The sequence below is a fragment of the Coregonus clupeaformis genome, chromosome 7 (genome assembly GCF_020615455.1).
Source record: "Coregonus clupeaformis isolate EN_2021a chromosome 7, ASM2061545v1, whole genome shotgun sequence".
In the NCBI taxonomy this organism is placed as follows: Eukaryota; Metazoa; Chordata; class Actinopteri; order Salmoniformes; family Salmonidae; genus Coregonus; species Coregonus clupeaformis.
In genome coordinates, this window is record NC_059198.1 from 54,401,904 (window position 1) to 54,417,820 (window position 15,917).

The 15,917-nt window shown below is 47.7% G+C and overlaps 1 protein-coding gene across 1 annotated transcript in view; it reads right to left on the bottom strand.

Annotated features, from left to right (window-relative positions):
- vipr1b (vasoactive intestinal peptide receptor 1b) overlaps nucleotides 1–15,917 on the bottom strand; it is a 295,279-nt gene that overhangs the window by 100,645 nt on the left and 178,717 nt on the right. Inside the window, exon 5 of the mRNA XM_045221440.1 lies at nucleotides 4,602–4,734. Coding sequence (XP_045077375.1) covers nucleotides 4,602–4,734 — 133 coding nt within the window. The remainder of the gene's footprint in view (nucleotides 1–4,601; nucleotides 4,735–15,917) is intronic.

Consider the following 15,917-nt stretch of genomic DNA (forward strand, 5'->3'; position numbering starts at 1 on the left):
GCTGTACTCCAACCCTCCGTGTCCTACTACATTAGATCAGTCTAGTGTGTAATGTAGTGCTGTACTCCAACCCCTCTGCTGTACTCCAACCCCTCCGTGTCCTACTACATTAGATCAGTCTAGTGTGTAATGTAGTGCTGTACTCCAACCCCTCTGCTGTACTCCAACCCCTCTGTGTCCTACTACATTAGAACAGTCTAGTGTGTAATGTAGTGCTGTACTCCAACCCCTCTGCTGTACTCCAACCCCTCCGTGTCCTACTACATTAGAACAGTCTAGTGTGTAATGTAGTGCTGTACTCCAACCCCTCTGCTGTACTCCAACCCCTCTGCTGTACTCCAACCCCTCTGTGTCCTACTATATTAGAACAGTCTAGTGTGTAATGTAGTGCTGTACTCCAACCCCTCTGCTGTACTCCAACCCCTCCGTGTCCTACTACATTAGATCAGTCTAGTGTGTAATGTAGTGCTGTACTCCAACCCCTCTGCTGTACTCCAACCCCTCCGTGTCCTACTACATTAGATCAGTCTAGTGTGTAATGTAGTGCTGTACTCCAACCCCTCTGCTGTACTCCAACCCCTCTGCTGTACTCCAACCCCTCCGTGTCCTACTACATTAGATCAGTCTAGTGTGTAATGTAGTGCTGTACTCCAACCCTCTGCTGTACTCCAACCCCTCTGCTGTACTCCAACCCCTCCGTGTCCTACTACATTAGAACAGTCTAGTGTGTAATGTAGTGCTGTACTCCAACCCCTCTGCTGTACTCCAACCCCTCTGCTGTACTCCAACCCCTCTGTGTCCTACTACATTAGAACAGTCTAGTGTGTAATGTAGTGCTGTACTCCAACCCCTCTGCTGTACTCCAACCCCTCCGTGTCCTACTACATTAGATCAGTCTAGTGTGTAATGTAGTGCTGTACTCCAACCCCTCTGCTGTACTCCAACCCCTCCGTGTCCTACTACATTAGAACAGTATGGTGTGTAATGTAGTGCTGTACTCCAACCCCTCTGCTGTACTCCAACCCCTCTGCTGTACTCCAACCCCTCCGTGTCCTACTACATTAGATCAGTCTAGTGTGTAATGTAGTGCTGTACTCCAACCCCTCTGCTGTACTCCAACCCCTCTGCTGTACTCCAACCCCTCCGTGTCCTACTACATTAGAACAGTCTAGTGTGTAATGTAGTGCTGTACTCAACCCCTCTGCTGTACTCCAACCCCTCTGCTGTACTCCAACCCCTCTGCTGTACTCCAACCCTCTGCTGTACTCCAACCCCTCCGTGTCCTACTACATTAGAACAGTCTAGTGTGTAATGTAGTGCTGTACTCCAACCCCTCTGCTGTACTCCAACCCCTCCGTGTCCTACTACATTAGATCAGTCTAGTGTGTAATGTAGTGCTGTACTCCAACCCCTCTGCTGTACTCCAACCCTCTGCTGTACTCCAACCCCTCTGCTGTACTCCAACCCCTCCGTGTCCTACTACATTAGATCAGTCTAGTGTGTAATGTAGTGCTGTACTCCAACCCTCTGCTGTACTCCAACCCCTCTGCTGTACTCCAACCCTCCGTGTCCTACTACATTAGAACAGTCTAGTGTGTAATGTAGTGCTGTACTCCAACCCCTCTGCTGTACTCCAACCCCCTCCGTGTCCTACTACATTAGATCAGTCTAGTGTGTAATGTAGTGCTGTACTCCAACCCCTCTGCTGTACTCCAACCCCTCCGTGTCCTACTATATTAGATCAGTCTAGTGTGTAATGTAGTGCTGTACTCCAACCCCTCTGCTGTACTCCAACCCCTCTGCTGTACTCCAACCCCTCCGTGTCCTACTATATTAGATCAGTCTAGTGTGTAATGTAGTGCTGTACTCCAACCCCTCTGCTGTACTCCAACCCCTCCTTGTCCTACTACATTAGATCAGTCTAGTGTGTAATGGTGGAAAACGTACCCAATTTTCAAACTTGGGTAAAAGTAAAGATCCCTTAATAGACTAAAGTAAAAGTGAAAGTCACCCAGTAAAATACTACTGGAGTAAAAGTCTCAAAGTTTTTGTTTTTAAATATACTTAAGTATCAAAAGTAAATATAATTGCTAAAAATATACTTAAGTATCAAAAGTAAAAGTATAAATCATTTCAAATTCCTTACATTAAGAAAACCAGACGGCACCATTTTCTAGTTTTTTAAAATTTAATTTATGGATAGGAGCACACTCCAACACTCATCATTTAAAAACAAAGCCAGATCAGAGGCAGTAGGGATGACCAGGGATGTTCTCTTGATAAGTGTGTGAATTAGACCATTTTTCTGTCCTGCTAAGCATCCAAAATGTAACGAGTACTTTTGTGTGTCAGGGAAAATGTAGTGAAGTAAAAGGTCAAAAATATAAATAATAAAGTAAAGAACAGATACCCAAAAAGCTACTTAAGTAGTACTTTAAAGTATTTTTACTAATGTACTTTACATCACTGCTAGTGTGTAATGTAGTGCTGGTACTCCAACCCCTCTGTGTCACTTCTCATTATGATTGGGAGGGGGGAGGGGGGGGAGTCTACGGAGAATGACACATGTTTAGACAGGGATCATATTACACATGAACTTAACTCTGTTTACCACTACCAGCTGTACCCATTAGACCTTGGTTTACCACTACCAGCTGTACCCAGTAGACCTTGGTTTACCACTACCAGCTGTACCCAGTAGACCTTGGTTTACCACTACCAGCTGTACCCAGTAGACCTTGGTTTACCACTACCAGCTGTACCCATTAGACCTTGGTTTACCACTACCAGCTGTACCCAGTAGACCTTGGTTTACCACTACCAGCTGTACCCAGTAGACCTTGGTTTACCACTACCAGCTGTACCCAGTAGACCTTGGTTTACCACTACCAGCTGTACCCAGTAGACCTTGGTTTACCACTACCAGCTGTACCCAGTAGACCTTGGTTTACCACTACCAGCTGTACCCATTAGACCTTGGTTTACCACTTCCAGCTGTACCCAGTAGACCTTGGTTTACCACTACCAGCTGTACCCAGTAGACCTTGGTTTACCACTACCAGCTGTACCCATTAGACCTTGGTTTACCACTACCAGCTGTACCCAGTAGACCTTGGTTTACCACTACCAGCTGTACCCAGTAGACCTTGGTTTACCACTACCAGCTGTACCCAGTAGACCTTGAGAAGTGTTTGAAATACAGACACATTCAACAAGAGGTGTTAGAATGTTGGACCACAGAGGTGTTTCTCTATTTAATCACTTTCTCCTGAGGTCGGTACAATTAACACACCCACCCACACACACACACACTTACACACACACACACACACACACACGCATATACTTACACACACACACAGACACACACGGTCTGTGTACTTGTGTATACATCTGGCCCTTCATTGGACACTGTGTTAACAAACCTCCAAACGAGCTTCAATGCCATACAACACTCCTTCAGTAGCCTCCAACTGCTCTTAAACACTAGTAAAACTAAATGCATGCTTTTCAATCGAACGCTGCTAGCACCCGCCCACCCGACTAGAATCACCACTCTCGACGGGTCTGACCTAGAGTATGTGGACAACTACAAATATCTAGGTGTCTGGTTAGACTGTAAACTCAACTTCCAGACTCACATAAAGAATCTCCAATCCAAAGTTAAATCTAGAATCGGCTTCCCTATTTCGCAACAAAGCCTCCTTCACTCATGCTGCCAAACATGCCCTCGTAAAACTGACTATCCTACCGATCCTTGACTTCGGCGATGTCATTTACAAAATAGCCTCCAACACTCTACTCAGCAAATTGGATGTAGTCTATCACAGTGCCATCCGTTTTGTCTCCAAAGCCCCATACACTACCCACCACTGTGACCTGTACGCTCTTGTTGGCTGGTCCTCACTACATGTTCGTCGCCAAACCCACTGGTTCCAGGCCATCTATAAATCACTGCTAGGCAAATCCCCACCTTATCTTAGCTCATTGGTCACCATAGCAGCACCCACCCGTAGTCTGCGCTCCAGCAGGTATATCTCTCTGGTCATTCCCAAAGCCAACACCTCCTTTGGCCGCCATTCCTTCCAGTTCTCTGCTGCCAATGACTGGAACGAATTGCAAAAATCTCTGAAGCTGGAGACTCTTATCTCCCTCAATAACTTTAAGCATCAGTTGTCAGAGCACCTTACCGATCACTGCACCTGTACACAGCCCATCTGAAATTAGCCCACCCAACTACCTCATCCCTATATTGTTATTTATTTTGCTCTTTTGCACCCCAGTATCTCTATTTGCACATAATCTCTTGCACATCTAGCATTCCAGTGTTAATACTATTGTAATTATTCTGCACTATAGCCTATTTATTGCCTTACCTCCATAACTTGCTACATTTGCACACACTGTATATATATTTTCTGTTGTATTTCTGACTTTATGTTTTTTTTTTTACCCCATATGTAACTCTATGTTGTTTTTATTGCACTACTTTGCTTTATCTTGGCCAGGTCGCAGTTGTAAATGAGAACCTGTTCTCAACTGGCTTACCTGGTTAAATAAAGGTGAAATAAATAAAAAATAAAAATAAAAATAAAACTTACGGATCCTGGGGAGCAGTTGTCAAGCTCTCCGACCTGGTACAGAACCACATCCTTCATGAAGACAGCGATTGCCTTCAAGATGAATGACACAAACAGGTGAATGTGGATGTAGTTCCTAGTGCAGTGGAGTTTCCTAGGAGACACAAACATGTCATGTTACATCCAGCGTGATTAAGGAGTTTCCTAGAGGACACAAACACGTCATGTTACATCCAGCGTGATTAAGGAGTTTCCTAGGGGACACAAACACGTCATGTTACATCCAGCGTGATTAAGGAGTTTCCTAGGGGACACAAACACGTCATGTTACATCCAGCGTGATTAAGGAGTTTCCTAGGGGACACAAACACGTCATGTTACATCCAGCGTGATTAAGGAGTTTCCTGGGGACACAAACACGTCATGTTACATCCAGCATGATTAAGGAGTTTCCTAGGGGACACAAACACGTCATGTTACATCCAGCGTGATTAAGGAGTTTCCTAGGGGACACAAACACGTCATGTTACATCCAGCGTGATTAAGGAGTTTCTTGGGGACACAAACACGTCATGTTACATCCAGCGTGATTAAGGGGTTTCCTAGGGGACACAAACACGTCATGTTAAATCCAGCGTGATTAAGGAGTTTCCTAGGGGACACAAACACGTCATGTTACATCCAGCGTGATTAAGGAGTTTCCTAGGGGACACAAACACGTCATGTTACATCCAGCGTGATTAAGGAGTTTCCTAGGGGACACAAACACGTCATGTTACATCCAGCGTGACTAAGGAGTTTCCTAGGGGACACAAACACGTCATGTTACATCCAGCGTGATTAAGGAGTTTCCTAGGGGACACAAACACGTCATGTTACATCCAGCGTGATTAAGGAGTTTTCTAGGGGACACAAACACGTCATGTTACATCCAGCGTGATTAAGGAGTTTCCTAGGGGACACAAACACGTCATGTTACATCCAGCGTGATTAAGGAGTTTCCTAGGGGACACAAACACGTCATGTTACATCCAGCGTGATTAAGGAGTTTCCTAGGGGACACAAACACGTCATGTTACATCCAGCGTGATTAAGGAGTTTCCTAGGGGACACAAACACGTCATGTTACATCCAGCGTGATTAAGGAGTTTCCTAGGGGGACACAAACACGTCATGTTACATCCAGCGTGATTAAGGAGTTTCCTAGGGGAGACAAACACGTCATGTTACATCCAGCGTGATTAAGGAGTTTCCTAGGGACACAAACACGTCATGTTACATCCAGCGTGATTAAGGAGTTTCCTAGGGGACACAAACACGTCATGTTACATCCAGCGTGATTAAGGAGTTTCCTAGTGGACACAAACACGTCATGTTACATCCAGCGTGATTAAGGAGTTTCCTAGGGGACACAAACACGTCATGTTACATCCAGCGTGATTAAGGAGTTTCCTAGGGGACACAAACACGTCATGTTACATCCAGCGTGATTAAGGAGTTTCCTAGGGGACACAAACACGTCATGTTACATCCAGCGTGATTGAGGAGTTTCCTAGGGGACACAAACACGTCATGTTACATCCAGCGTGATTAAGGAGTTTCCTAGTGGAGACGCGTCACATTACATCCACATTGAGATAGCACCCTCAATAGGAGCCTTAATTTCTTGATTACACAGTCTGAAAGTCTGTAGTGTGTAGTCTCAATATCTCACAGTCTGAAGGTGTGTAGTCTCAATATCTCACAGTCTGAAGGTCTGTAGTCTCAATATCTCACAGTCTGAAGGTCTGTAGTCTCAATATCTCACAGTCTGAAGGTCTGTAGTCTCAATATCTCACAGTCTGAAGGTCTGTAGTCTCAATATCTCACAGTCTGAAGGTCTGTAGTGTGTAGTCTCAATATCTCACTGTCTGAAGGTCTGTAGTCTCAATATCTCACAGTCTGTAGTGTGTAATGACTGGATGTCACTGCCCTGGGATATGGGGTCTGTAGTGTGTAATGACTGGATGTCACTGCCCTGGGATATGGGGTCTGTAGTGTGTAATGACTGGATGTCACTGCCCTGGGATATGGGGTCTGTAGTGTGTAATGACTGGATGTCACTGCCCTGGGATATGGGGTCTGTAGTGTGTAATGACTGGATGTCACTGCCCTGGGATATGGGGTCTGTAGTGTGTAATGACTGGATGTCACTGCCCTGGGATATGGGGTCTGTAGTGTGTAATGACTGGATGTCACTGCCCTGGGATATGGGGTCTGTAGTGTGTAATGACTGGATGTCACTGCCCTGGGATATGGGGTCTGTAGTGTGTAATGACTGGATGTCACTGCCCTGGGATATGGGGTCTGTAGTGTGTAATGACTGGATGTCACTGCCCTGGGATATGGGGTCTGTAGTGTGTAATGACTGGATGTCACTGCCCTGGGATATGGGGTCTGTAGTGTGTAATGACTGGATGTCACTGCCCTGGGATATGGGGTCTGTAGTGTGTAATGACTGGATGTCACTGCCCTGGGATATGGGGTCTGTAGTGTGTAATGACTGGATGTCACTGCCCTGGGATATGGGGTCTGTAGTGTGTAATGACTGGATGTCACTGCCCTGGGATATGGGGTCTGTGGTGTGTAATGACTGGATGTCACTGCCCTGGGATATGGGGTCTGTAGTGTGTAATGACTGGATGTCACTGCCCTGGGATATGGGGTCTGTAGTGTGTAATGACTGGATGTCACTGCCCTGGGATATGGGGTCTGTAGTGTGTAATGACTGGATGTCACTGCCCTGGGATATGGGGTCTGTAGTGTGTAATGACTGGATGTCACTGCCCTGGGATATGGGGTCTGTAGTGTGTAATGACTGGATGTCACTGCCCTGGGATATGGGGTCTGTAGTGTGTAATGACTGGATGTCACTGCCCTGGGATATGGGGTCTGTAGTGTGTAATGACTGGATGTCACTGCCCTGGGATATGGGGTCTGTAGTGTGTAATGACTGGATGTCACTGCCCTGGGATATGGGGTCTGTAGTGTGTAATGACTGGATGTCACTGCCCTGGGATATGGGGTCTGTAGTGTGTAATGACTGGATGTCACTGCCCTGGGATATGGGGTCTGTAGTGTGTAATGACTGGATGTCACTGCCCTGGGATATGGGGTCTGTAGTGTGTAATGACTGGATGTCACTGCCCTGGGATATGGGGTCTGTAGTGTGTAATGACTGGATGTCACTGCCCTGGGATATGGGGTCTGTAGTGTGTAATGACTGGATGTCACTGCCCTGGGATATGGGGTCTGTAGTGTGTAATGACTGGATGTCACTGCCCTGGGATATGGGGTCTGTAGTGTGTAATGACTGGATGTCACTGCCCTGGGATATGGGGGTCTGTAGTGTGTAATGACTGGATGTCACTGCCCTGGGATATGGGGTCTGTAGTGTGTAATGACTGGATGTCACTGCCCTGGGATATGGGGTCTGTAGTGTGTAATGACTGGATGTCACTGCCCTGGGATATGGGGTCTGTAGTGTGTAATGACTGGATGTCACTGCCCTGGGATATGGGGTCTGTAGTGTGTAATGACTGGATGTCACTGCCCTGGGATATGGGGGTCTGTAGTGTGTAATGACTGGATGTCACTGCCCTGGGATATGGGGTCTGTAGTGTGTAATGACTGGATGTCACTGCCCTGGGATATGGGGTCTGTAGTGTGTAATGACTGGATGTCACTGCCCTGGGATATGGGGTCTGTAGTGTGTAATGACTGGATGTCACTGCCCTGGGATATGGGGTCTGTAGTGTGTAATGACTGGATGTCACTGCCCTGGGATATGGGGTCTGTAGTGTGTAATGACTGGATGTCACTGCCCTGGGATATGGGGTCTGTAGTGTAATGACTGGATGTCACTGCCCTGGGATATGGGGTCTGTAGTGTGTAATGACTGGATGTCACTGCCCTGGGATATGGGGTCTGTAGTGTGTAATGACTGGATGTCACTGCCCTGGGATATGGGGTCTGTAGTGTGTAATGACTGGATGTCACTGCCCTGGGATATGGGGTCTGTAGTGTGTAATGACTGGATGTCACTGCCCTGGGATATGGGGTCTGTAGTGTGTAATGACTGGATGTCACTGCCCTGGGATATGGGGTCTGTAGTGTGTAATGACTGGATGTCACTGCCCTGGGATATGGGGTCTGTAGTGTGTAATGACTGGATGTCACTGCCCTGGGATATGGGGTCTGTAGTGTGTAATGACTGGATGTCACTGCCCTGGGATATGGGGTCTGTAGTGTGTAATGACTGGATGTCACTGCCCTGGGATATGGGGTCTGTAGTGTGTAATGACTGGATGTCACTGCCCTGGGATATGGGGTCTGTAGTGTGTAATGACTGGATGTCACTGCCCTGGGATATGGGGTCTGTAGTGTGTAATGACTGGATGTCACTGCCCTGGGATATGGGGTCTGTAGTGTGTAATGACTGGATGTCACTGCCCTGGGATATGGGGTCTGTAGTGTGTAATGACTGGATGTCACTGCCCTGGGATATGGGGTCTGTAGTGTGTAATGACTGGATGTCACTGCCCTGGGATATGGGGTCTGTAGTGTGTAATGACTGGATGTCACTGCCCTGGGATATGGGGTCTGTAGTGTGTAATGACTGGATGTCACTGCCCTGGGATATGGGGTCTGTAGTGTGTAATGACTGGATGTCACTGCCCTGGGATATGGGGTCTGTAGTGTGTAATGACTGGATGTCACTGCCCTGGGATATGGGGTCTGTAGTGTGTAATGACTGGATGTCACTGCCCTGGGATATGGGGTCTGTAGTGTGTAATGACTGGATGTCACTGCCCTGGGATATGGGGTCTGTAGTGTGTAATGACTGGATGTCACTGCCCTGGGATATGGGGTCTGTAGTGTGTAATGACTGGATGTCACTGCCCTGGGATATGGGGTCTGTAGTGTGTAATGACTGGATGTCACTGCCCTGGGATATGGGGTCTGTAGTGTGTAATGACTGGATGTCACTGCCCTGGGATATGGGGTCTGTAGTGTGTAATGACTGGATGTCACTGCCCTGGGATATGGGGTCTGTAGTGTGTAATGACTGGATGTCACTGCCCTGGGATATGGGGTCTGTAGTGTGTAATGACTGGATGTCACTGCCCTGGGATATGGGGTCTGTAGTGTGTAATGACTGGATGTCACTGCCCTGGGATATGGGGTCTGTAGTGTGTAATGACTGGATGTCACTGCCCTGGGATATGGGGTCTGTAGTGTGTAATGACTGGATGTCACTGCCCTGGGATATGGGGTCTGTAGTGTGTAATGACTGGATGTCACTGCCCTGGGATATGGGGTCTGTAGTGTGTAATGACTGGATGTCACTGCCCTGGGATATGGGGTCTGTAGTGTGTAATGACTGGATGTCACTGCCCTGGGATATGGGGTCTGTAGTGTGTAATGACTGGATGTCACTGCCCTGGGATATGGGGTCTGTAGTGTGTAATGACTGGATGTCACTGCCCTGGGATATGGGGTCTGTAGTGTGTAATGACTGGATGTCACTGCCCTGGGATATGGGGTCTGTAGTGTGTAATGACTGGATGTCACTGCCCTGGGATATGGGGTCTGTAGTGTGTAATGACTGGATGTCACTGCCCTGGGATATGGGGTCTGTAGTGTGTAATGACTGGATGTCACTGCCCTGGGATATGGGGTCTGTAGTGTGTAATGACTGGATGTCACTGCCCTGGGATATGGGGTCTGTAGTGTGTAATGACTGGATGTCACTGCCCTGGGATATGGGGTCTGTAGTGTGTAATGACTGGATGTCACTGCCCTGGGATATGGGGTCTGTAGTGTGTAATGACTGGATGTCACTGCCCTGGGATATGGGGTCTGTAGTGTGTAATGACTGGATGTCACTGCCCTGGGATATGGGGTCTGTAGTGTGTAATGACTGGATGTCACTGCCCTGGGATATGGGGTCTGTAGTGTGTAATGACTGGATGTCACTGCCCTGGGATATGGGGTCTGTAGTGTGTAATGACTGGATGTCACTGCCCTGGGATATGGGGTCTGTAGTGTGTAATGACTGGATGTCACTGCCCTGGGATATGGGGTCTGTAGTGTGTAATGACTGGATGTCACTGCCCTGGGATATGGGGTCTGTAGTGTGTAATGACTGGATGTCACTGCCCTGGGATATGGGGTCTGTAGTGTGTAATGACTGGATGTCACTGCCCTGGGATATGGGGTCTGTAGTGTGTAATGACTGGATGTCACTGCCCTGGGATATGGGGTCTGTAGTGTGTAATGACTGGATGTCACTGCCCTGGGATATGGGGTCTGTAGTGTGTAATGACTGGATGTCACTGCCCTGGGATATGGGGTCTGTAGTGTGTAATGACTGGATGTCACTGCCCTGGGATATGGGGTCTGTAGTGTGTAATGACTGGATGTCACTGCCCTGGGATATGGGGTCTGTAGTGTGTAATGACTGGATGTCACTGCCCTGGGATATGGGGTCTGTAGTGTGTAATGACTGGATGTCACTGCCCTGGGATATGGGGTCTGTAGTGTGTAATGACTGGATGTCACTGCCCTGGGATATGGGGTCTGTAGTGTGTAATGACTGGATGTCACTGCCCTGGGATATGGGGTCTGTAGTGTGTAATGACTGGATGTCACTGCCCTGGGATATGGGGTCTGTAGTGTGTAATGACTGGATGTCACTGCCCTGGGATATGGGGTCTGTAGTGTGTAATGACTGGATGTCACTGCCCTGGGATATGGGGTCTGTAGTGTGTAATGACTGGATGTCACTGCCCTGGGATATGGGGTCTGTAGTGTGTAATGACTGGATGTCACTGCCCTGGGATATGGGGTCTGTAGTGTGTAATGACTGGATGTCACTGCCCTGGGATATGGGGTCTGTAGTGTGTAATGACTGGATGTCACTGCCCTGGGATATGGGGTCTGTAGTGTGTAATGACTGGATGTCACTGCCCTGGGATATGGGGTCTGTAGTGTGTAATGACTGGATGTCACTGCCCTGGGATATGGGGTCTGTAGTGTGTAATGACTGGATGTCACTGCCCTGGGATATGGGGGTCTGTAGTGTGTAATGACTGGATGTCACTGCCCTGGGATATGGGGTCTGTAGTGTGTAATGACTGGATGTCACTGCCCTGGGATATGGGGGTCTGTAGTGTGTAATGACTGGATGTCACTGCCCTGGGATATGGGGTCTGTAGTGTGTAATGACTGGATGTCACTGCCCTGGGATATGGGGTCTGTAGTGTGTAATGACTGGATGTCACTGCCCTGGGATATGGGGTCTGTAGTGTGTAATGACTGGATGTCACTGCCCTGGGATATGGGGTCTGTAGTGTGTAATGACTGGATGTCACTGCCCTGGGATATGGGGGTCTGTAGTGTGTAATGACTGGATGTCACTGCCCTGGGATATGGGGTCTGTAGTGTGTAATGACTGGATGTCACTGCCCTGGGATATGGGGTCTGTAGTGTGTAATGACTGGATGTCACTGCCCTGGGATATGGGGTCTGTAGTGTGTAATGACTGGATGTCACTGCCCTGGGATATGGGGTCTGTAGTGTGTAATGACTGGATGTCACTGCCCTGGGATATGGGGTCTGTAGTGTGTAATGACTGGATGTCACTGCCCTGGGATATGGGGTCTGTAGTGTGTAATGACTGGATGTCACTGCCCTGGGATATGGGGTCTGTAGTGTGTAATGACTGGATGTCACTGCCCTGGGATATGGGGTCTGTAGTGTGTAATGACTGGATGTCACTGCCCTGGGATATGGGGTCTGTAGTGTGTAATGACTGGATGTCACTGCCCTGGGATATGGGGTCTGTAGTGTGTAATGACTGGATGTCACTGCCCTGGGATATGGGGTCTGTAGTGTGTAATGACTGGATGTCACTGCCCTGGGATATGGGGTCTGTAGTGTGTAATGACTGGATGTCACTGCCCTGGGATATGGGGGTCTGTAGTGTGTAATGACTGGATGTCACTGCCCTGGGATATGGGGTCTGTAGTGTGTAATGACTGGATGTCACTGCCCTGGGATATGGGGTCTGTAGTGTGTAATGACTGGATGTCACTGCCCTGGGATATGGGGTCTGTAGTGTGTAATGACTGGATGTCACTGCCCTGGGATATGGGGTCTGTAGTGTGTAATGACTGGATGTCACTGCCCTGGGATATGGGGTCTGTAGTGTGTAATGACTGGATGTCACTGCCCTGGGATATGGGGTCTGTAGTGTGTAATGACTGGATGTCACTGCCCTGGGATATGGGGTCTGTAGTGTGTAATGACTGGATGTCACTGCCCTGGGATATGGGGTCTGTAGTGTGTAATGACTGGATGTCACTGCCCTGGGATATGGGGTCTGTAGTGTGTAATGACTGGATGTCACTGCCCTGGGATATGGGGTCTGTAGTGTGTAATGACTGGATGTCACTGCCCTGGGATATGGGGTCTGTAGTGTGTAATGACTGGATGTCACTGCCCTGGGATATGTTTTTAGACCAGAGGAAAGAGTGCCTCCTACTGGCCCTCCAACACCACTTCCATCAGCATCTGGTCTCCCATCCAGGGACCTCCTACTGGCCCTCCAACACCACTTCCATCAGCATCTGGTCTCCCATCCAGGGACCTCCTACTGGCCCTCCAACACCACTTCCAGCAGCATCTGGTCTCCCATCCAGGGACCTCCTACTGGCCCTCCAACACCACTTCCATCAGCATCTGGTCTCCCATCCAGGGACCTCCTACTGGCCCTCCAACACCACTTCCAGCAGCATCTGGTCTCCCATCCAGGGACCTCCTACTGGCCCTCCAACACCACTTCCAGCAGCATCTGGTCTCCCATCCAGGGACCTCCTACTGGCCCTCCAACACCACTTCCAGCAGCATCTGGTCTCCCATCCAGGGACCTCCTACTGGCCCTCCAACACCACTTCCATCAGCATCTGGTCTCCCATCCAGGGACCTCCTACTGGCCCTCCAACACCACTTCCATCAGCATCTGGTCTCCCATCCAGGGACCTCCTACTGGCCCTCCAACACCACTTCCAGCAGCATCTGGTCTCCCATCCAGGGACCTCCTACTGGCCCTCCAACACCACTTCCAGCAGCATGTGGTCTCCCATCCAGGGACCTCCTACTGGCCCTCCAACACCACTTCCATCAGCATCTGGTCTCCCATCCAGGGACCTCCTACTGGCCCTCCAACACCACTTCCATCAGCATCTGGTCTCCCATCCAGGGACCTCCTACTGGCCCTCCAACACCACTTCCAGCAGCATGTGGTCTCCCATCCAGGGACCGACCATGCTTAGCTTCAGAGGCAAGCCAACAGTAGGATGCAGAGTTGTATGCTGCTGGCTAACATCTGTAGCCATGAAATGCTTTGAAATGCTGGTCATACAGTGGGGAGAACAAAAATATGAATAAAATGCAAATTAATTACTTAAAATTCATACAATGTGATTTTCTGGATTTTTGTTTTAGATTCTGTCTCTCACAGTTGAAGTGTACCTATGATAAAAATTACAGACCTCTACATGCTTTGTAAGTAGGAAAACCTGCAAAATCGGCAGTGTATCAAATACAGTGGGGGAAAAAGGATTTAGTCAGCCACCAATTGTGCAAGTTCTCCCACTTAAAAAGATGAGAGAGGCCTGTAATTTTCATCATAGGTACATGTCAACTATGACAGACAAAATGAGAAAGAAATATCCAGAAAATCACATTGTAGGGTTTTTAATGAATTTATTTGCAAATTATGGTATCTGTTCTGTTAGACCTTCTATTTCCTTTGTTAATATGGACTATTTTGACCTAAATTGCCTTTGTTTTAGAGATGAGTACTGAATAGCATGGCCTCTAAAGGCACATTTAAAAGTGTCCCATTCAATAAGGGGATCTGCTGTACCTACAGTTGAAGTCGGAACCTTAGCCAAATACATTTAAACTCAGTTTTTCACAATTCCTGACATTTAATCCTAGAAGAAATTACCTGTTTTAGGTCAGTTAGGATCACCAATATATTTTAAGAATGTAAAATGTAAGAATAATAGTAGAGATAATTATTTATTTCAGCTTTTCATTCTTTCATCAACTTTACATTCCCAGTGGGTCAGAAGTTTACATACACTCAATTAGCATTTGGTAGCATTGCCTTTGAATTCTTTAACTTGGGTCAAACATTTCGATAGCCTCCCACAAGCTTCCCACAATAAGTTGGGTGAATTTTGGCCCATTCCTCCTGACAGAGCTGGTGTAACTGAGTCAGGTTTGTAGGCCTCCTTGCTCGCAAACGCTTTTTCAGTTCTGCCCACAAATGTTCTATAGGATTGAGGTCAGGGCTTTGTGATGGCCACTCCAATACATTGACTTTGTTGTCCTTAAGCCATTTTGCCACAACTTTGGAAGTATGCTTGGGGTCATTGTCCATTTGGAAGACCCATTTGCAACCAAGCTTTAACTTCCTGACTGATGTCTTGAGATGTTGCTTCAGTATATCCACATAATTTTCCTTCCTCTTGATGCCATCTGTATTGTGAAGTGCACCAGTCCCTCCTGCAGCAAAGCACCCCCACAGCATGATGCTGCCATCCCCATGCTTCATGGTTGGGATGGTGTTCTTCGGCTTGCAAGCTATCCCCTTTTTTCCTCCAAACATAACGATGGTCATTATGGCCAAACAGTTCTATGTTTGTTTCATCAGACCAGAGGACATTTCTCCAAAAAGTACGATCTTTGTCCCCATGTGCAGTTGCAAACCGTAGTCTGTCTTTTTTATGGCGGTTTGGAGCAGTGGCTTCTTCCTTGCTGAGCGGCCTTTCAGGTTATGTCGATATAGGACTCGTTTTACTGTGGAATATACAGTGGCTTGCGAAAGTATTCACCCCTCTTGGAATTGTTCCTATTTTGTTGCCTTACAACCAGGAATTAAAATGGATTTTTGGGCGGTTTGCATCATTTGATTTACACAACATGCCTACCACTTTGAAGATGCAAAAAAAAACTTGAGCGTGCATAACTATTCACCCCCCCAAAGTCAATACTTTGTAGAGCCACCTTTTGCAGAAATTACAGCTGCAAGTCTCTTGGGGTATGTCTCTATAAGCTTGGCACATCTAGCCACTGGGATTTTTGCCCATTCTTCAAGGCAAAACTGCTCCAGCTCCTTCAAGTTGGATGGGTTCCGCTGGGGTAAAGCAATCTTTAAGTCATACCACATATTCTCAATTGGATTGAGGTCTGGGCTTTCACTAGGCCATTCCAAGACATTTA